This window comes from Megalobrama amblycephala, linkage group LG2, assembly GCF_018812025.1.
Source record: "Megalobrama amblycephala isolate DHTTF-2021 linkage group LG2, ASM1881202v1, whole genome shotgun sequence".
Classification (NCBI taxonomy): Eukaryota; Metazoa; Chordata; class Actinopteri; order Cypriniformes; family Xenocyprididae; genus Megalobrama; species Megalobrama amblycephala.
Window position 1 is genome coordinate 52,004,109 of NC_063045.1, and position 23,757 is coordinate 52,027,865.

The 23,757-nt window shown below is 37.2% G+C and overlaps 1 protein-coding gene across 2 annotated transcripts in view; it reads right to left on the minus strand.

The window, feature by feature from the left end:
* Nucleotides 1-2,797: 2,797 nt before the first annotated feature.
* The window catches only part of uvrag (UV radiation resistance associated gene), a 131,226-nt gene continuing 110,266 nt past the window's right edge, over nucleotides 2,798-23,757 (minus strand). For both annotated transcript variants that reach the window (XM_048180779.1, XM_048180780.1), the window contains 2 exons: nucleotides 16,274-16,365; nucleotides 2,798-6,630 (listed from right to left, as the gene is read on the minus strand). In XM_048180779.1, coding sequence (XP_048036736.1) covers nucleotides 5,913-6,630; nucleotides 16,274-16,365 — 810 coding nt within the window. In that variant the 3' untranslated portion in view covers nucleotides 2,798-5,912. The remainder of the gene's footprint in view (nucleotides 6,631-16,273; nucleotides 16,366-23,757) is intronic.

Consider the following 23,757-nt stretch of genomic DNA (forward strand, 5'->3'; position numbering starts at 1 on the left):
TATGTACTTTCAACTTTTCCGGCCTCTTATTGCTACCTGTCCCAACTTTTTTGGAATGTGTAGCTCTCATGAAATCCAAAATGAGCCAATATTTGGCATGACATTTCAAAATGTCTCACTTTCAAACTTTGATATGCTATCTATATTCTATTGTGAATAAAATATAAGTTTATGAGATTTGTAAATTCCTTTTTTATTCACAATTTGTACAGTGTCCCAACTTTTTTGGAATCAGGTTTGTATCTTAATTTGTGTTCCGAAGATGAATGAAGGTCTTACGGGTGTGGAACAGCATGAGGGTGAGTAATAAATGACAGAATTTTCATTTTTGGGTGAACTAACCCTTTAATCATTTTTAATCATTAATCATGAGCATTTAATCATTAAATCTCTTTTTTGGCTCATAAAAGAAAATCTGCCTAATAATTACACACACCTGAATATAAGGTGATTTCATTTCCAGCCTTCATGAACAATTATATATATCACTTATAAATGATTAAATACAAAATTAATAGTAGTTATTAAGACTGATGTGGTTTGGAATTTGTAAAATGTGCTTGGAAAAAAATATGATCAGAAAATCAACATGGCTAATAATTCTGCACAAGGTGTATATGACACACTACTGTATATAAAAAGATTACAATAATTAGACATTCTTAGTTGCCTTGAAATTATTGGCTGAAAGAGACACTTTGCAGTTAGTGAATGAGCAAATTTAAATTGGCTAAATGAAGTAGCATTACTGATGACAATTATTAACGGTTGTTGAGAGAACTCAAAAATCTTAATGCATCCTATGAATTTAAAACTTCTCAACCATTCCCTTTTCACACTGCACATCATCATGTAGAGGTGTTGTGGGGAGTCTGTAGAGGGTTATTGTTCTGTTGTAATCCAAATATAGGCTTTTACAGTAACGTGCACAGTCTGAGCATGCAGTGTGATCTCTTAGGCCATTGGATGCTGGACGCTTTTGTGAGGTGCTGTTGATGAGGAACAGAAAAGCAGACGCACACACTGACTGGACTGATTGAACTCCAGCGCACGATTGAGGCGAATTAACATACAGCAGATTAAGAATGCATTCAACAAGAAGGAGCTGCATTGCGTTAACATGCCGTCCTCTATAGGTCTTTGCACACCAAATTTGTTGCAACCACACAACAACATGGAGGTATAAAATTCACACTCAGATACCAAATTGTTGTCTTTTTCTTAAAGTTCAGATAGCAAGTTAAGCAAAAATGAGCATCATAATACGTTTTGTGCAATGGTTTGTTTTATATAGTGTATTGTTTTTGTATGTTGCACTGTTTTGTATTCTGATTTTGTGTGAAAAGGATTTTATTTGATCAAAATCTATCTATCTCTATCTATATATTAAATCTCAAGCATGATTGTGCCCATTCTTCAAAAACAGATGAATAATACACCGCTCAAATAAGAGTCAAACTAGACTCTGTCATTTTCAGCTGTGCCAAATCAGTGACATTGTTATGACAGCATGAAAAGTTCAAGAAGTTTTCTAAAGCGGTCTCCCTATCCCATAATAATACATCAGACACATTCACACATTCCAGTAATTCTGTTGCCGTGGCACAGCCGTCACCTGCTTTTCTGCAGTCTCTAAGATGGGGTGACGTGATTTTGCAGCTAAGCCAACTGCTGGATCTGCCTTCAATCCCAGAATTCCTCACACCTGCAGTGGATTAGCAGTCCAGAAAGACAGTGATGGCTCTCAGAGTCTGAAAGAGACTTCACTCCTCAGCTCCTCTGTCTTGGGAGACAGAACTCTGTTTATCTGCGGTTGTGCTCACATTAGGAGTCTCCTGCAGAGCGATTTATTTAAGCAGCAGCAATCTGTGAGAACAACAGCACCAAATGATTATATCTGCCACAGAATCACACATAATAGAATTTATAGGGCTTAAACAGAATTAAATAGAATGAAAAAGGATTCTAAATAGGATAGAAATTAACTGACAGACCCTATACATTCTATAATAAGTAATTAGGTGTTAAAAATATATGAAATATAAATATATAAAAAAAAATTAAATCTGTGTATGAGTGTGTGTGCGTGCGTGTGTATTATATATATATATATATACAGTACACACAGCCAAACCAAAATTCTTTTTACTAGTGGGTGCAGGACACTATACTTCATTTATGTAAGTGAGGATAGCAAAATAAAGTAAACTGTGACATATTATACCCAAAAATTCTTCATACAGTGGACTACCAGTAAAGTTGATAGAAATTTGAGACCAAAAATTATTCACACTTTGATCTGACCATGTTTTGCTTAAGTGTTATCTGACATAATTAAGATCATTTTTTTCTAACACAGTTTAACTCATATATAGACACATGCATATATATATTTTTAGTCATGACAACTCTCGAGGTGAATTTTTTAAACCAGCATTTAGTGGCATAAGGCATAGATATGCAAATACAAGAATTTGTTCAGCTTAGTTAAAATAACATACATAAAGGGCATGCTGCTGCAAGAAAATATATAAGAATTTCCTCTACAGGTGGTGCTGGGGAGGAGGAAGGGTAAACAGCATTTTTTTTTTTTTTTTTTTTATAATCGCACAGAAGTGCAATTGTAGGCCAGGGTACAAAATATATGGTTGAGTGGATTAGGAAGTACGTCTGATTGGCTAATGCCATAGAGTTAGAAGAACCGATCTGCGCTTGGTTTTTATGAATGAACTATATATAACTCACAAGACTTAAAGACAAAAAGAAGGGAGGAAAAAAGAATGAAAAACTGCTCATATCATATCATTAAACTGATCTTTAATAATAAAACACCTTTCATACAAAAGTATATGTACAGTGTCACAGCAATTTATGGAAACAAATTTCTTTGTATTTGTCTTAAATACATCATGTATCAACAGTCATTCAAGGAAAATCTACAAGAGACAGGAAATCAAACAAGGGTTTCAGGCCAGGGTGAAATGATGTAAAAGTCAACCATTACTAGTCCTTCCTGATGTAAAAGTCAACCATTACTAATCCATTACTAGTCCTTTTCTTAAGTGTGTTTATTACATTCATGATGTGATTCTTATGGAAGAGGATCAGACTCTTGTGTATACCTGAAAAGCAGATTAGAATAAAGGACACCAAAATATAAATATAAGTATAGAATACTGCTTGGGGAAAAACACACACACAGATGGCTTTTGAAAGTTGCGCAGATGGATGAATATTGTTTTTAGAGGAAATTACATTGAAGAGTAGTGTGCAACACGAAACAATGAGGATTAATGCCATAATCAAGAAAAAAAAATAAAGAACTGCAGTAAATGCAGAGGAACGGCCATCCTGCTCCTCTTCAACAACAGTATGCAGTGCACATCATTTGCATTTTGGTTTTTCTGATAGCTGAATAACTGTATACAGTGGGAAAGATCATTGAGATTAAAGCACCTTCAAGGAAAAAGTTCATTTTGGAATAAAGACCTCGCAACCCTGAAGGTTTTGCCTAAATTGTTGTTTAAGCATATGGTAATCTAGATTTCTTACACCATGTCTATACTGGAAGTGACTAATGTCACACGTTTCCACATAGGTATGCCATTTCACTTTGTATTTTATTTTAGAAGAACAAAACAATTTTATACATAATGTTACAACTGCTCAAATTATTTAAATTTATTTATTAAATCAGTTTATTTAGATTCAATTTTATTATAGATGGATTGGAAAAATAAAGCTGGAGTGGCTGTACAGCAAACAAAAAATAGAAACAGGCAAAAAGCCTATTTTAGAGAAAAAAAAACCTTGAGAATTGGGTGCAACAATAGAAATGGGCCGATAACAATGCAACATAATGAACACTTCAAGTGTAGACAGATTTGTTGGTTATAATAGGAGCTATTGGGTTTTGTTACGTGATGATGTGCCACTCACATCCAGTGTTGACACGGCATCAAACTGTGAAGCACAGCTGTCAGGATTTTATAATTCTGGGTGAATAAATCAGAGAGAATACAAGGTCTTGCAACGGTCAGACTGGGGGAAAAAAACGGAGATTTGCGCAATATATGCGTACATGTTCTTCCTCTTCTGGAAGCAGGACTTGGGTGTGCAGCATGAGAAAGGGTGTCATTGGCACACAGACGTTCCTCGCCCTTTCCGCCCACCCAGACCAACAGCCATTCCTCCTGGTGCAGGGCCTGGTATGTATCAGGCTGGTTGGTCCTGGTGCACCAGAGCTCCCGCTGTAACACTGCATGGTATTTAAATGGATAGTTCACCCAAAAATGAAAATTGTCTTAACTTAAAGGTACAATATGTAAATTTTCACAGCTAGAGGTCGCTTATTTAAAACATAGCAGTGGGACTTTTATAATGCCGCAGTCGCCGCTTCTGCTTCTTCTGGTCGATCGTATGTCGGGTAACGCAGCACTGTTTTATCATATTTGATACATTTGTGTGTTGAAAGTTGTTATAATGCTATTCTACATTCGCTCGGCAGCTACTATGAGACACTTGTTGCACACTGCAGTAAGCTAGATTGATATTAGGCAGGGTAAAACATGGTACTCGCGGTAAATCTAGAAAACGAGATTTAAACAATAAGACTTCCTTTGTTAAGCTTTATAACAATGATTCGTTTTCTGTTGATGAATGTATCCAAACAGTTGCTCACCTGTCTAATAAAACACATAATATATTAAAGCGTCTTTGGTGTTTCCATGGTTTCAACAAAATAAAACCAGAAACCGAGGGTAACGCAGGTATGATGTCACTGATAGGCGATGCACAGACACGGTCCGAGTGCTGGTTGAAATTGCTTATTTCTCTGGATTTAAACATTCTTGGAAACATTTGGGATAATGTAAGCACACAAGTCAAAAAAGTGGTGGTTTTTGGATATATTAATCAAAAGTCTTACATATTGTGCCTTTAATTACCACCATGTTGTTCCAGACCTGCGTGACTTTTTCTTTGGAACACAAAAGAAGAAATGTAATATTTCAAAAAGTGTCTGATTTGTTTTTTAATATTAGCTTGTGGATCAATATAGCTTGAGCATGAGCAAACTCAACCTAGACAATATGTAGTTGTTATTTTATTAAATTAAATTGTACAAATTAAACAAGCTAATAAAAAAATATATTACTATTGTAAAAATACTTTGGAAGCTTAAAATCAAAAATTGAGTACTTAATTATGAATTGTGGGTGAAAAAAAATATGTATATCGTGGGGCCGTGGCCACGAATTAATGATTAATTCCCAGAACTTACTAATAATAATAATGATTATTATTTTATTTTACAGAACAACAGTAAAATTACAATACTCATATTCATGGCTGTCTTAAATTCTGTGCTCAGTCAATTCTGTTCTGTGCTGAGTCAAATGAATCACACCTTCACAACATTGGTCAACACTGGGTCCAAAACACCATTGGATGAATCCAATTGACTTTTACTGTATGGACCAAAACAGTTCTTCTAAATATCTTCTTTTGTGTTCCACAGAGGAATGAAAGTCCCACAGGTTTGGAACAACATGAGGGTGAATAAATGATGACAGAATTTTCATTTCTGGGTGAACTATTCCATTAAGACTGCAAATCCATACACCGAGAAAGACGCCCAGCACGCATTTCAACCACAAACATTCTCTTTATTTCACTTTAAAGGATTATAGAAATGCTTTGAGAAGTGCAAATTGGTCAATATTCCAGATATTTCCTAATAATATTAATAATTATTATAACAATATTATTAATAATATATTTCTTTATGTAATGTCTATACTTGTTGCAGTCAGGGTGAAATATTACGCAGACTCAGCCTTACGTCACCAATCAACTTGGACACCCGTCACCCTCTGACCCGTTTTTTTCCAGGGCCACGTCCTGTATACCAGTTATTTTTCCGAGTTCTTCCGAGGCCGTCGGAAGCTAGACATGTTCTCTAGTGCATAGATGCGCCGCGAGACTTCCTCGATCCCAGCGGCGTCGAATTCTCCCAAAACCTGTTCGTCGCACTCGACCGCAATGGCGTGCTCCACCGGGATGCATGGGTAATCGTCCAGTCTGGCGCCGCCTCCCAATCCCAACCCTAACCCTAGTCCCAATCCCAGCCCTGTGGCTTCAGTGCCCATAATCTCCTCCGCCTGCTCTACGGAGCAGCACAGCTCGCTTCCGCTCACGACACCCAATCCCATACCCCCGCTGGGCACGGCCGAGCCGTTCATGGCCCCTGGGTGCTGAGGTGCAGAGTCAGATGGTAACGTACTGGCTATGTCTGTAGGTACTTCCAGAGGTTTCTCCATATGTGCCTCGGACGGAGTCTCTCCATCCTTATGTGTTTCTACAGTCTTACCTACTTCCACGCTCGCAATCTCTGTGGACGGCGCTGACGGAATCTCCGGAGTGGTCATGGGATCGGGTTGAGCCATGGCCGTGCTGTAACTAGGTGGAGGGGTTCGGTATTTCTGTTTATCCGGATCTGAGCCAGACCTTTTCTGGACGTCGCGCTCAGGGGAACTGGAGAGGGTTGGAATTCCCACTTCAGATGCGGTGGAAACGCTGAGATGAGACTTCAGAGGGACAGGGATGGACATGGAGACATGGTGCCTGTCACTGAGAGAGAAGAACAGAAACAGAGGCACATGGTTATGATTTTCAATCACCTTTAATTCGCTTCAGAATCGAGAGAGCAAGAAATCGAGAGATGGGAAAGAAACTCAAGAGTGTGAAGATGCTGATGTCAGTGGAGCTTCTTTGTTGCTGATGGATCATATCATAATTCATTTACACACATCGAGAGCCTGGGAGAGCTCAGCCAGAGTCTCTGATCCTCAACCTCACACACGCACTCAAACAAATACACTCGCACCCCCCTAAAACACACACAGCTGTTGGACTACATACATCATCTGAAATATGACATCTAGAAAGTAAAACAATTGTATAGGATTAGTCATCCTTCACAAGGAGCTTTCACAGAGAGCTGAAACAAGCTGCAAAGTTATGAAAGTAGCACCATGCACATGCAAAAACAGTCAGGTTATCTTACATTAACAACAACAACAGAGCAGTATGTCAAACTCAAGGTAAAAGAACCCACCCTATAAATACATTTAAAAGTTTGGGGTTTGTAAAATTTCAAGCATTTATAATGTTACAAAATATTTCTTTTTAAATACAGAATTTCTATTCATCAAAGAATCATAAAAAAATTATTACTTCTTACAAGAATATTAAGCAGCACAACTGTTTTCAACTTTGATAATAATAAGAAATGTTTCTTGACCACCAAGTCAGCATATTAGAATGATTTCTGAAGGATCATGTGACACTGAGACCGGAGTAATTATGCTGAAAAATCATCTTTGCCATCACTGGAATAAATAACATTATAATTATATTGAAATAGAAAACAGATATTTTAAATTGCAATAATATTTCACATTACTCTACTATATTTTTGAACAAATAAATGCAGCCTTTGAAGTCTAAGTTTCTAACAAAAACATTTTAAAAAACTTACAGAGGACAAACTTTTGAACAGTAGCGTACCTTGAGAAAAAAATTGTAATTTTATAGATTCACTAAGTAATTCTTTTCCGCTATAATTAAAATGCATGGTATATTATATACACAAAAGAAGATATTTTAAAGAATGTTGGTAACCAGACAGTTGACAGTAGCTATTGACTTTCATAGTAGGAAAAAATACTATGGAAGTCAATGGCTACCGTCAAATCACTGTTTGGTTACCACCATTCTTTAAAATATCTTCTTTTATGTTCAGAAGAAAGAAATTCATACAGGTTTGGAACTTGAGGGTGAATAAATGATGACAGAATTAAAATTTTTGGGTGAACTATCCCTTTAAAACTCACATAAAATGAAGGCACGAGCTGTATGCTCTATCCCACAATGCATGGCATTTAAATTGACTGTCCATGTGCTTGTGAGAAAAAAAAGGGACTTTTTTTTACACAAAAATTGATTTAAAATGTAAAGAAACTACTTTATTTCTGAAATGACAACTGGATGCCACTCGTTGAAATGACATACTGTAATGAGGTCATGTGACAACAATTTGGCACTTTACTGTTTGAAATGTTTGAGGATGTATAGTGTTCTTTCATGTTGATTTTTTTTTTTTTAAATTGTAGGCGATACAGAGTATATAATATAATCTTATTGTCCATATGTTTGTGAGTATTCCATACGGCATTGAGGATCTTCACTCGAAGCCGTACAGCGTGAGTGGTAGAGAGATATGCGGTTTAATTCCTGTGTGTCTGGACAGGCTGCATTGCTACATAGCAGCTTTAATGTTGTCCGACCACAGCAATGAATTTCATTACCAAAAATAAGCAAAGAAACATGCTCACAGATTCCTCATCAGTTCACTGAAAACAAACATCTAATGGTTGGCCATAGCGTGGCGTGTACCGTATATATTCGATTTTCCAAATGATTCTTCTTGCGCTCAGACCATTCGGGATGTAATTAGATCCAGTTTTTCAGATGTGAAATTGAGAGAGACGTTCCAAATGAAATGGTACTGTGAGCAAAACCATAGCATTTCAAAACAGCAGTCAGATGTATCTGCAAAGCATTAGGGTGGCGTTCAAAAACGTGTCTGCTATGGTCAAATAATGACGACCTCTGATTTTTGCAAATGAGTCGTTGAACTCCATCATTCTGACTAGTATCATTTATACATATATATATATATAAAATTACAGATTATAATAAAAAGATGGTTATTTTAAAATATCTCATTAGCCCTCAAATACTGTCTATGACAGCCACAAAACACCAACTTATGCATGCGTTATGTAGATATGTAAAACATATGGGCTCCATCTAGCCAAGTGTTTAGACGTCATACCCCCCTAGCAGGGAAAAATAAAGCATTTTTTGTTTGGAGCAGGAGGCTATTTGTTACACTGTGTTTCCCCTTATAAATGAGTTCCTCTAAACATGTGTCAAACCGCAACCCTTAATCAAGAGCAAGGGGCCGGTGTGTGCTGGTGGATGGTGTGGGGCTAAAGATCGCCTGTGCGGTTGAGTCAGGATAGAAGAAGAGGGGGCTATTTGCGCTTAAGCATGCCAGACTGATCTCCCAGAACCATCATAATATTTTTCATGCAGCACATTTTTTCTGTTGGACTTATACTTGGCTCTTAATATGGGCCAATTAGGCAGTCCTCACCCCTCCCTCCAAGAGCAGAGCATTGGCAGGGAGAGGGAACGTATCTCAGGGCTTCCTGTGTGGGGATGGGTGGTGGTCCGGGAGCGAACCGGAGGGGCTGCGGAAGAATAACGACGGCAGAGGTGTGTATTTCTAGTGAAACAGACACTGGAACGAGAAACAGACTCAGGCTACCCAGGAGGAATTTGGGAAACCACGAATTCTCCACGGTTGGGTGAGAAGCAAAAATAAATGCAGGATGACGGTAAATAAAGATAGTTCGAATAATGTTTGCTTAAGACCTTACACCTCTCCTACAGACATGGATATACTGAATTACATTAACGGCCCAGCACATATGTCCACATAATAGCATACTAACAAACACATGCAGACATGCAGATAATAATAATCATAAATATATCATATTTGTATGTCTATATATATAGTCAATTTTTTAAATAGGCAATTATGTAATTATAATAATATATTTGACCATTATTTAATTTACAATTATTTAATTACAATAATATAATTGTAAATTTAATAGTCAATTATTTCCTTTTATATTGTAATCAAAAATAGTAATTTCAATTAGAAAATAGAATTTTGCAAGCAAGTGGAGCAGCATTCCTTCATTCGTTTGAGGGTATTACTAGGAAAATGTAACATGACATTTTCTGTTTGTTTTTTGGGATCCAAGAAACTGAGAGAAGCATCTTTTTCAGATTACAGAAGGGCTGGCCTTCATTCAGAGTCAAGCAGCATCACACAAATGCATTTGCGCTAATTTACATACTGACATAAAAATGTATTGTTTATGGGGGAGACAAATTGTTTCTTGTAATCCCAGGTCTGGATATGCACCAGTAATGACTCTTAAAAACGATGACAGGAATGATCACACATCCTGCACGTTATGGAGATTGGAGATTTTATGGAGATTGTTTCCGGCAACTAAGGATGATGGCCAAAGATGTCATGGAGACCGGGGTCTGCTTGGAATGCTTTTTTGGCGAGATGGCTGTGAGATTGTGAAAAATAAAGGAATTGAGGAATTCTGATGGAATTATGGAGGAACGCTCCACCAGATGTGAGTACAAACACCTATCAGTATGTTATCCACAGAGACAGCTTCATCCCACTGTGCAAATCTATCTGGACAGTTCCAAGAGTTCTTCGCTCTGATTATATATATGCCTACAACTTTATTTGTGAGCAGCAACTGAAATAAATTGAAAAGGAAAAAAGGGGGGAGAAAACATTGGGAGAAAATATGAATGAAAATGTAGATTTATAACAAATTATATAAAAATAAAAAAATATTTAAAAATCGAATTAAAATACTATATATAGTATATATAGTATTTGCTTCACGACCATGTGGTCCTTTGCAGGGCTGCGTTCAGCCCCGACAAAACGTTGCAAAACGTTTTTTAAAAGGAAACGGTGGCGCGTTGAACACCCTGTTCTGATGACGCAAGAGTTGCAACTATGGCAACTGAGAAGGCCATTCTTTGTGTTCTTTTTGAATAATTTTCGGAGCCTGATGAAGTCGGTATAAATACGTGTTTAATACTACAAAATACGCTCGATGTTACAGTCACTGCCCTTGCCGTCCAGAATAAAAGAGAACATCCCAATCGAGTGAAGGGATTTGTGGAAACTTCTATTATTGTTATACAACATTTGACTTGCACTTCATGATGAAAAGACAAACATTTCAGGTGAAGGATAATCCACTTCTTACCTCTGTGACTGTGTTAATCTTTATTTTTTATTGTTTGTATTAGGCTTATCAATAGCTGATCACTGTAGTTGTGCTATATATATGATATTGTAATATTTACCAACTATTCTCCTCTGATTATAGAAAAGTTTATTAAAGTGTCACATCACAATAAAATAGCAAAATATACAAGTTAAGTATTTTTATTACATTAATACCCATTGTGCGAGCTGTCTCTTTAATACCGTGCGGTTTATATACATCTTGCCACTGATTGGGCTGACATTTCTGACACACCCACCAAACAAGAGAAAACGTATCTCAAACCCGTTGCACACCGTTGCAGACCGTTTCCAGGAAACATGTCGTTCAACCCGGAAAACGTAGCAAAACGTTGCGCACCGGTTTGAGCTTGAACGTGCCCCAGGTGTCTGAATGATGTCACATCCTGTCACATGATATTGACCGCATGACTTGAAATGGTCCCTTTATATTGGTTACTCCGAATGACATCAGTGAAATTCATTTTTCCGGACAATCTTTCTCATAACAAATAATTTTAATACCATTTTGCACTATGCTGATATATGATGTTATAAAATCATGCCAGAATAAAAAATATATACATTTATTACATTTTAAGATGTTTTAATCACAAATGGCTGTATTAGCCTTTGGACATTTAAACTGAATGACCTTTTGACACTTCAAAATCTTTAAAATACCTTTATATGTAGGAAAACATAATTAAAACCTTTTGGATTCAATAAAAGAGATCTAGTTGTACTACCTTACATACTTTGAATGTCATATCTTTGTTTTCTATTATTATTAAGGCCTTTGGACAAAAAAAAAAAAAAGACCCGTCATGTCATTGACCCATATATACATTGTACACAAATTTATAATTTTATTTCAGACACCTGTGTTTCAATCAAGATTGGCTAACTTATAGTTGTCTTTGCACATTAAACTGGCATAAGAGAAGGTATTTTAACATTGAAAGGACCTATATTTGTAAGTGTACCCCGGATTAAGGGATTACTATGGGTGGACATCCAAAAATATTGTTTGTTATGAATCAGGCCTTCCTTCAAACTATTTGACAGCCATTTATATACTGGATTAGCAAAAGCTTGTTGTGAAAATGTATAATAAAACAGTCGCTTAATGAATCATGTTCCCAAATGGATGGAAAAGAATCCACCTGAATCTTTCCAACTATGGTGCCAAGTTACACAACTCACTGTAGATGGGTGGAGCTTGTGATTTTGGGCCAGCGCTATAGGCTAAATTGGGTGGGTGGGTTTAGATTTAAACCAAACCAATAAAAAAAAAAAAAAAAAAAAAAAAAAAAAAAAAACAAGAAGGGTTTTAAAAGATAAACAGGTGTAGATTTATGGTTTGTTAGTGTTGCACTTTCACCAGAGTTCCAAGGGGTTCTTCAGAACTTTCAACCCCACCCTAGAGTTTCCATCCTGGGGTGTTGAGTCACATCAGCCCCTTCACTTCCACATTCCCCCCTGCGCCTCCCTGTCTTTACCCTCTCTCAAGAGCTCTACAGTGGGGCTGCAGGACCTCTAAAGCACTGCCAGAGTCCTGTGCCATAAATAAGAGAATGTTTCGCATATTCGGTTTGAACTCGGCAGGACACGTCATTAACACAGCGGCACCATGTCTTGCACCCCCCGTCTGCCTTTCACCATCTTCGCTCTCGGTTTCTTCTTAAACTCCATCCACTGTTCTAAACTGTGACTTTTTCTCTCATAGTTTTGTTCTTCTTCCCCACTTGGCATCTCAGACTGTTCCCGCTCCAACTGGAAACCGCCAGAATGCATGAGACTGATTATGGCTCCACATGAAGGCAGCGAAGACTGAATCTTGCTGACAATCAGTGTTTGAATGGGAAAAAGCAAGTGGATGGTGAAAGGATCAGTTAGAGATATGAGATAATCAGACTGAGCTTGTTCGACAGGACTCGGCCATGTTAACATTTTAGACGAAACTAAAAGATATGGCACAATCTGGATACAATTTGCACCCACAGAAAGCTCAAAAGACAGAGCGCCTGTCATTTACAAAGTTCTACATTTTTCTTCCATATCAGTGCAGAAAATGCAAAGTCCATAGATTCTGAATGGGCTTTGCTGGTCAGCCATTTCTAATAGATTTAGTTTGAGAAATTAATGTGCCAGCATAAACTTTAATCAAAATAACTTCCTCTCCCACTCGCAGCGACATCTCTTCCCTTCTCTGATGATGTGTTTACTGGTGTGAGGACGGGACAACCTGCCACTCACATGAGATCGACCAATAGCAAACCCCAATCAATTACCGATGGATACCCTACATTTTTTTCTTGTTCAAGAAGCTGTTTCACTCAGATATACATCGTAATAGGAAAGAAAAGGCTATCGCAACTTCCGTTTCATCCTGACTTTAATGTGACAAAAGTCACATGTGGGATATTCCTTTTTTTTTTTAGATCTCTTATCATTAATGCTCAAGGGTAAAGTGAAAGGAAGCAAGTCATCTTCATCACTAGATGCTTCACTGTACATCTATTAAAAGTTAATCATTTACCAAGTTTTAAATTCTATCTGCAAAAGAAGCTCTGTAATGTAGGAACGTGAGTAATTGATACATTTTAATTTTTTATCATTTTAAGTCACCATTTACCAAATATCTCCTTTATTGCCGCCATGTTTATCTCATCACATACACGCAATTCAGCCAAATTTGTTTCCTAGAGTTTCCAAGTTGGAAAAATTGAGACCAACATTAAGTGGAGTTCAGATGCATTACTTCCCAAATAGGAAGTTGGAAATGCCAACAATTGGAACGCAGTGTTAAAGTCCTAGGTAACATCATATTAGGTTACCTGACTTGGCATCTCAAATTGTGTGTTCCGAAAACCATTCTGAAAAACTTGGAACAAGGTAGCTTTCCCTGAAAAAAGATCTATACTTTATCATCCAGTCTGTAAATCGAGCTGAAACGCATGCTGAGTCCAGCAATGTGAGCCAACAGTTCTGCCAAACGATCAAATATTAATAACCCCTGTTCAGAAATTCAGTTGTTAGACACGCAACATTCAAAACTCCTGAACACACTCACACACACAGCGGGACTGTGTGTGTTCAGACCCTGTCAACTTTTATAACAAATTTGAACAGATCAAACAATTTCATTAAGCCTGTCTCGAAAAGCCCACCATCTCCCTTCACTATATAAACGTCCATTGGGATTAAGGAAAGAAGAGCAAAATCTCCATATTTTCTCAAAATGTGCTCCTCTGAATCCACATAAGTTCCCATGGTACACCTGTGCAGTATTTCCATTTCTTCCCGTGCTTTCTCTGCGATTCCCGTCCCCTTCTTTTTCCCTCAAAGGAACTCCTGCAGCTGCCCTGATGCAGATTTTTATGCGCCGATAATTCACATCTCTGGCCCCTGCCCTGGAAACATTATCTAAACTAAGAGGGGAGGGAGTATAGGAGAGGAAGTGGATGCAAGGGTAATAAAAGCAGTCTGCAACAAACGGAAAATAAAAGAATCCATTTACTCTATATTTCATTTTTCAGAGAGTTGCTTCCAGCGCTGGAGAACGAGTCTAGACCTCCTGTTTGTCTCACTCAGGAGTCAACGCTAGCAGAAAGCCACACCGTATAACGTAACATTACTCTAAGAGGGTCTCAATGTGCTGTAAGTTATGGTTTACGGCTGCGGGGCTGCATGAGGAAGATGTCGAAAGGAATGTTCTGCAGTTTTGTGTTTGTGTATATGGTCCCCCCTCCCCGGGGGAGACGGAAACTGCTCTTTCACGGTTCTAAGCGTACCATCGAGTCAACACGACTGCCCTCCAGGTCCGTTTAGCCATGCAGCGCAACCGCCGGTTCACCGGACTTCCACTTCCTCCTCTACTTCCTGCCACTCTGTATGGTTCAAAAGGTCAAAAGGTCATACTTTCATCTGTTCCATCATAAGCATTCACAACCCATTAAACATTACTTGGGGGGGGGTTCTGAAGCGTTTTACTTACGCTGGCATCCTTCCTTTCAAAACACAGATTATTAAATTAATGTTCAGATAGGTGGTTTGCCTATCACTGAACCAAGAAAGAGCTGGAGAGATCAAAAGCAGGCTTTTTTTTTTAACTGGGTGTTTTTGACTGCCATTGGTTTTAAAAGGGATACACTTGGGAATTTTTATCATCATTGTTGTGAAAATGCTCATTTTTTTGCTTTCTAAAGCTGGCAAGATTACTACAGTGGTTTATCATAGTGCATATCAACAGACACCAGATTTAGAGAGCAAATGTACTGTTTATAAACCTTTTAGACCTTAAAGTAAAGCTAAATGATTTACCAGTTTGAGAACAGAATCGTAAATATAGCTTAAGATTTTTACATTTTCTGAAAATAAATTAATATAATTAATATTTTACATTTTCTGGAAAAATATGAATAAAAACCTGAAAAAAAAAAAAGATTTTTTTTTTTTATTTTCTGTGAAAAAAATAAGACGATATGAAAAAATATATATAAATAAAATATTTTTACACACAAAAAGAAAATATGAAAATATTCATGTTGTTAATATTTTTAACATTTTCTTTAGAAAAATAAGAATTGTAAAAAATTAATATAAGATAAAAAGTCGGTGCTGTTCAAAGATAATAATAAAATAAATAAATAAAAACTACAGTAGTTGCCAGAATGTTACTGCCAAGTCAAAATAACATTCTAGGCACTAGATATGGCTCGAATCCCTCAATCAAAGTCAGTCTATAGTATTTTTTGCCAGTTGTACCACCCACCACATAAAAACTAGATAAAAAAAGTTTGTCGAGACAAACTTTAAGTTGGCTTGAAAAAGCCGGTCCAGAAAGTTTGAAGCGGTTTTAAAAGTTTTCAGTTTGAAAGTTTCAGTTTTAGTTTAGTAATTTTGATAGAGTACTAGGGTGCTCTGTGTGGTTGCTGAGGTGTTGCTATGCGGTTGCTAGGGTACTCGGGATGGTTGCTTAGGTATTCTGGGTGGTTGCTAGGGTGTTGCTACGTGGTTGCTAGGGTGTTGCTATGCGGTTGCTAGGGTACTCGGGGTGGTCGCTATGGTGTTGCTAAGCGGTTGCTAGGGTACTCGGGTGGTCGCTAAGGTGTTGCTATTAAAGCTAGAGTTAAAGCTCTAGGAGGAGTTAGAGTTGGAAATTTTAGTCTCAGAAGAAAATAGCATAACAGTAAGTTGGCTTTTTCAAGCCAACTTAATAATAAGTCTCAAATCACAAATTAAGATATGCTTCATGGCCATAGTTTAGCAAACACCAATAACAATGCTATAACTCACCATCTTACAAGTAGTCCATGCTCTAGGAAGTTTTTGAGGTTGGGTAAAGTCTGACGCAGATCTGGGGTGGACAGCCCATGTTGGTACCTCAACTGTAGAATGAGAAACACAGAGGAAATTAGTTTGTTACAACCATCATCACCTTTCTGAACGATGAGTATACGATCACTATATGGCATTACCTGGGCATCATGCCATCAGCTAGTGCAGCAGGTTAATTCATTACCCCACAGGTGAACATACTGTACACACACACTCACAAAGGATTTCCATCTGCAGATGTTTAAGTTATTTAGTCTGCATGCTGCAGAACCACTGACAGGATACATTAACCAGCTCCTGGTTCTCTTAAGTTTCAAATTAATATTTAATAAAGATGGGACTGGATCATAAAAAAGAGAGTGAAAGCAGTCCTAGAGCTGTTTAGGTACGTTCACAGACTGCCTAGAACCACTCAGAACCAAAACTGACACAACATTATTACTGACCAGTAAAGCAACCAAATGAAATAATTATTTATTATAATATAAATTTATTTAATTATATAATTATACATATTTACTTTAAAATTATACATATTTACTTTAAAATACAATTATATAATTAATAAATATGTATTATAAAATAATTTAAAATGAAATAATTTAAAATATATAAATAAAATACAATTAAAAATATAATACATAATTTATAACCATAATTTAATTTCATGAATAATTAAAAAAAAAAAAAAAACTTTTATGACTATTATTATGGTATGATTGTGGTATTATTGTGGTATGATTATGGTATTATTATTATGGCAGTCGTTTAATTTAAGTTCTGGCTACATGATAGTAAGGCAGACCAGATAGTTAGACATAAAAAAGTCATACTCGCACGGCAATCTCAAACAGTTATAGCCTTGTAAGCCAGTGGCCTCAGTAAAAATAAATAAAATAAATAAATAAATAAATAAAAACTCTGCCATAACACAACACAGCAGTATTATATACTATTTATATACACCTTATTTATATACACCTTATTCTACTGTTTCAGACTCTTTTATAGAGGAAAACAAGACAGGGGAGAGCTACTGAAGAGATATATTGACAGAAAGAAAGAGTAAGAGAAAGAGATGTTGTGTCAAAGAAAATATGAGACTGATCTACGAGATTGAAGACCCAACAAGCTTGAACGTTTTATTTCCCCTTTAGTACAATCGCTCAGCCTCGCTCTCTGACATGCTAACACCAACACACACTACAATAATACAGCATGTGTGTGTGTGTGTACAGATGGGGATGGGATGTGGGAGGGGAAAAGACAAAGATAAGAAAAAAGGAAGTGCGAGAGAGAGAAATGGCAGACATCTGGAATGAATGAAAGAGGGGGAAAAAAAAAAAAAAACACAACTCTACCCAAAAAAGCAAGATTTTCTCTTGCTCTCCTTAAAAACATACTTCCTTCCTAGACTGTGGCATTGACAAAACAGTCTTTCCCAAGAGCCAAGATCCAAACAATCAGACATGTGAACCGTAAACGAGAATTAAAACATGTAGCAAAGCAAAAAACAATATTTAAAAAAAAAACAAAAAAACATAGCACCCCTTTTGGCTTGGAGGTGAAACACAACTAGCACAGTCAATTTATTTTAATTGAAAAGGAAGTGCATGAGGTCTCAAGGGCAACTAATGCATTAAGGACACTCCTTGACAAACATCTGGTTTATCTGGCCGCATGGCAACACCCTCCTTATGTCTTCATAAAACCTGATCAATCATCATAACACCATAGTGACAGATGATCCGCATGTGATTTCAATTAGAACTGATACTGCTGCCACGATGACACTCCTACAGGCCAAGAATCCAATACGGATACCAGGGGTGAGAGAGAAAATGAGAGACAGAAATACTCTGGAAAATGGAGTAGGTGAAGACTAATGATAACATGGAGCAAAAGCCATTTCCATTGGTTCGCTAGTGCTCCGCTATAGGCCAAAAAAGGACTGTTTATTTAATAATCCTGGACAGAAATAGGGGAAATAAGCATGTACAATTAAATATACATTATTCAAGGACATACATCCATTATCAACCAAAATAGTAAAACTCAACCAAAAATTGGCCGATATGGCACCAATATAAACTAAAAAAATATATACGAATAAATATAAGACTTATGTATTTGAACTGCATATAAAACTTTAATCCATCCATTTGGATTACGTGGTTTTAACATCAACAAACTAAAACTTAATGTGATGCATAACTGTCAGTCATATTGTGCAAATATGCAGTATAACATCATTTCGATACCCAAGTCTTTGTATTCATTGTGCTATTTCTGTTTGCCTCCCTAGAGCAACTTGACATCACTGTGAATGTGTGTAGTTTCTTTTCAACAAAGGACCCCTGGGATCTACCTTTTGTTTCTTTATAGAGGGCACTGCTCCAAGTCTCCACTAGTGATGAAATGGTCAATTCCACACAGAACTAACAGCCTTATTCATTCATGGATAAAAGTACACCTCTGGCTTTGACCAGATGACCATGTGCTGGGATCCGCATGTGGACCAAAAGGAAAAAAGGACTTTGGAAGTATGTGCCAACAGCAACAGCATTCCGTATTAGAATCAGAACTGGGTGTACCACTTATGCCTGGCCGACTGCCTAAAACCATATTTGTTCAGTGTTTCTCTGACAAAGATACTGATTAGATTAAACCCCAAAGTCAGTGAGAGTTTCCAGAAAAGTGAAACTGAAAATGAAGTAGGATGGACATGGTTGAACAGCCAAACACACAATCCAATCCGACCCCCTCGTAAAGCGTTGACTCGGCGTGAATGTTTTTTACGAACCGTCACTAATGCTGGGAAACGTGGCTTTCACTCTGTGGTGATGAAGATGATCATTATCGGTTTGCCTGATGAGCTTCCCTGATGAGGAGTCTATAGGTCTGTTCCAAAACCTGATAAATGCTAGCTTTGAAAGGCAGAAGATAACTCGTCCTGGAAAAATTTTAATGCAGCAAGTTTCGCAGTAAAAAACAATCCCAGAGTGTATTGCGCAATGAGTACAAAGAAATCTTGATTGGAAACATATTTCATTCAATGTAGAAGAGCATCAATAAAAATTTGAAAAATAAAAATGAGATATTTGTAAGTATAAATGTGTTTTTATATTCATTAGAGTTTCACTCTGTAAGCTTAGTCAAATGCAAACATAAAGCTCTATTGAATCAGTTGCGTGTTTAGTCTTCAACGCAAAGTGCTATTTGCGTGGCACGTGGAGTTGCTTTGAGAAGGTTACAAATCAGTCACGTATGAGATTGCATGATGGTTATAATGCTCCCTTAGTAGGCAGCATGCAGCGCACTAGGCTTTGGAGCAAAGCTATTGTAAATGCACTTTTAATTACAATTTTTTTTATGTTTATTTAATTGAATCAAATATACTAGCACTCAAAAGATTTTTTTTTTTAAAGGAGGGTACATTAAATTGATCAAAAGTGACTGTAAAAATGTTCATAATATAATAATATAATATATTTCAAATAAATGCTGTTCTTTTGGACTTCCTACTTATCAAAAAATCCTAATAAATAAATAAATAAATGCATCACAGTTTAACCAAAAATAATAAGCAGAACAACTGATTGAGAATAATAAGAAATCAGCATATTAGAATGATTTCTGAAGGATCATGTGACACTGAAGACTGGAGTAATGAAAATTCAGCTTTGTCATCACAGGAATAAATTACATATTAAATTATATTAAAATACAAAACTATTTTAAATTGCATATTATTTCACAATATTACAGTTTTCATTGCATTTTTGACTGAATAAAGGCAGCCTTAGTGAGCATAAGAGACTTCAAAAGCATTAAACAAATCTTACCGACCCCAAACCTTTTATTTATTTATTTATATTTATATTATATACTTTTTTCTGCCATCTTGGATTTATTTCACTGAGCTCATCACAATGCATTATGGGATTTCTTTTTCGGTGAAGGCGCTACCTTAGTATTTAGCCCAAAAAAAGTGGCATAATTAACGTGCTTAAATTTTGACTGTCTTTGCGTTGGAAGCGGGCCCATGGTTTCTTAAAATACCATCTCTATAAGGCAGCTCACTAGTTTTGGAACAGAGTATTTGTGTGTGTATTCATTCAAGGATTATAATTCTTCCAAAACCAAGAACTGAAAAGCAGCCAAGGGTGCTGATCTGAAACCTGATAGGAAGCTCAAGGAAGAGTGGAATGGTGACATCATTGGATTGAAAGGGGCACAATCGCAATTGTTTCGACTGTAGGCTTGCGTCAGTGTGTTTGTGTGTCCTAGAGTACCATTGTGATTGCCTCCTCCATCTGCACGCCAACCCTTCTCATATCACATAAACAACAAAATCCCTTTTTATTCACACATATACAAGCATATAAATGGACAAAAGGAAATATATGTTTTACACCATGAAAAAAAAGTCAAGTAGCATGTCGATAATTCAACTAGTAGTCATTAATAATCACCCACCCACTCCCTAGGGCAGCCTGCCCCTACAAAGCAAAGCATTACGGGAAGAAATCTGCTCCTGCAATCTTGCAAGTCAAAGGCATTTGGCATGCACATCTGATTTCATTACTGCCTTTGTTCATCCTTACAATTTTTGCTACACATGTTTAAGAGCCGAGCACATCTGGCCCACGAGCCCCGCGCTGGCGTGCTGCATGACGGAGGTATGCGCGCTCCTCTTTCCCCTGTGTGCTTCGCATTACACCCTAGCTTGAGTTGCAGCATTTGTGAATTGCTTTTGGCAAAAAGAGCTGGGATAGATTATAGTATAAACCTGGACATAAAGTTTTTTTTAGCAAACAACTGCCCTTTTCCCCTCCCCAAGCTCAAGGACAAACAAATAAATATCCAGAACACAAAAAGCGTGCCACCGACGAAGACAGTAGGAGCATCTTGGGGAACTTGGCCCTGCGCGGATCGGCACGTCGCTCTTAATTAAAAGAGACAGCGTGACCTGCTGACAAATTGAAGCAACAAACAGAGCAGCGGGTAGCACGGGGCTCTCGCAAATAGAGATTTAAAAATGTACAAAAGAGAAGAGAGAGACAAACAACAGTATATTTAGTTTCTCTTTCGCACTGCAGACAGTTTTAAATCAAAGCGGGTGTTGACAGACACAGAGCAAAGTGAATTGTGGGTGAATAATGAGTTGTTAGTGTAAAGACGGAGGCATCTGCTGTGATTTAAAACCTTGGTGAGGATTTCGATAAACATAGTAGTGCAGGGGCATTTGAAAGTATGTGAAAGCTACTGAAAAAAGTTTTAAAAAAATTGTCGGACATGAGAATTCAAACAAACAGTATACAGGCCTTTCTTCTTGCCTTTTCCAGTTGCAGTTTGCTTGAGGTGTTCTGTTTGTTTTTGATGCTGGTTTTGGAATCAGGTCATCTGAGAATAGCGATAAAGTTGTGGATGCATGCTGTGTACGAATGAAAACGATACAGGAACATTCTTCTGCTGTGTCTCCATCTTGACCCAGGTGCTCCAGACTCCTACCGCACATTCTCCAGACTCGACTCAACAAATGTTCTTGAATTTCTTCTATGGATGGGAATAGGCACATAAATGAAATGTCCAGATTGGTTGTAGATAAAAGGCAGGTGGTTTTCCAAGTGCAGGGATACTACAGCATGGGATACTACAGCAAACGAACATGTCTTGATGTCCTGGTAACAAGAGAAGCTCTGGAATGGGTTGGGTCAAGACTTTTTAACATATTGGTCAAACTTAATAGCATGCAAATGTGGCAATATAGAAAATTCTTATGGCAGAAAGCCATAATTTTTTCCATTTGGCTGTCAAAATTTGATGTTAACATAAGATGTTAACTAGAAAACTTGAGATGCTTGAGACTGTCCATCTACCAGCATTCCCCATTTTACTATACATTTTTAAAAATATGTGATCATATAAATAAATATATAAAAATATATTAAAAAATAAAACAAAATGAATTATATGAATAATATACAAACAATATATGAGAAAAAAATAAAAAAGTAAAGTAAATAAAAAGTATTAAATAGTATAATATGATAATATAATATAATATAATATAATATAATAAAAAAGGGGGGGGGGGGGGGGGGATTTTACAAGTGACAACTTTACAAGTTTAACAAAAAACATTTAAAAGAAATTAACTTAACACCTGGAATCTCAGCTGTATTTGTGTTCCATCATCTGTATTCAAATGAACAGTTTTTCCCCTTTTCTTCCCTTTCACCCTGTTTTTCCCCACTTCTGCCACTGCCAATTTTCTTACATACAAAAGGCTTAAAGAGGTTCTCATTTTTTTTTTAGGGAAATTAGAAGCGTCACAGGATATGAAGACTGTGTCCCAAATGAAGCCTTTTTATTCCATCAGAGGTCGTGTTGATGAGGGTTTTGTCATCAAAAAAGTCACATCAATTCAAGGCAAAGGGGTGCAGAGAATCTCTTGACAGCACAGTGAGGCAGATGCTTGGGAGGGTCGGAAATCTGCAAGGCCATAACTTTTCATCAGCGGAGTAATTTTACAAACGTAGATGGCCGTGCAGCAACTCTGGTTCCAAACTCCAGAGATCTCGGACCCACGCTGTGAGCTTTTGCAGTCAATTACAATAAAAACTGAATCCTTTAGGTATATATGAGGACATTCTCTTCTTGCCCTGTTTCGTAAAAAATAGACATGGGGAACGGTTTTGCTGGTTGGCCGAGTTCTTGCCTCCCCAAGGGATGGTAATCAGGGGCCCCGGATGGTCCCCTATTAGTGTGCTTAGGAGGGGCCGGCACAGGTGCTTTCCCTATGTTACCCACCCAGGTCAGAGATATTAAATGGCCAGGAACAAGGCGTAGACACACACAAAGACACGCAACATCTCTCAAAGTGTCTCGAAGACTGTGATGAATTATCAATATTTGGATGTTCTTAATCAGGTTTTTGGTTATGGTTAACTTCCTTTTCTCATGTTATATGGAAGGTATACAAAGTTCAAGCTCATATATTGACTTGTCATTTGAGAAACAAGGTGAGATCAAGATGAGAAGTCCACAAAATGGTGGCTTTGCTCTAACCTTGAAGAGAAGCATTTTTTAAATATATCTCTCCTCAGATTTGGCTACTTACAGGGCCGTTCCTTGCAAATTAATTGATGAGGGAAGAAATTTTTGACAAACCTTGGCTCTGACCACTCGTACTTGCTTAAACCATGCCGACCCTGAATTTTAGAAAGTTTAGAAAGAGACAGTCCTTCAAGAGACAGTCCTTCAAGTTGGTCAAATGCTTGTATAACTCTGTTTACTGAAAGTTAACTCAAATGTGGTACTGGTCTATATTTTGAACTGATCAGCCTCTCTGTAATATAACATCTAGCATTATCTGGGATACTTTCGATTCTTACTTGCTTTGCCAAAGCCATTGTATTTCCAAGGCCTAACTGTTT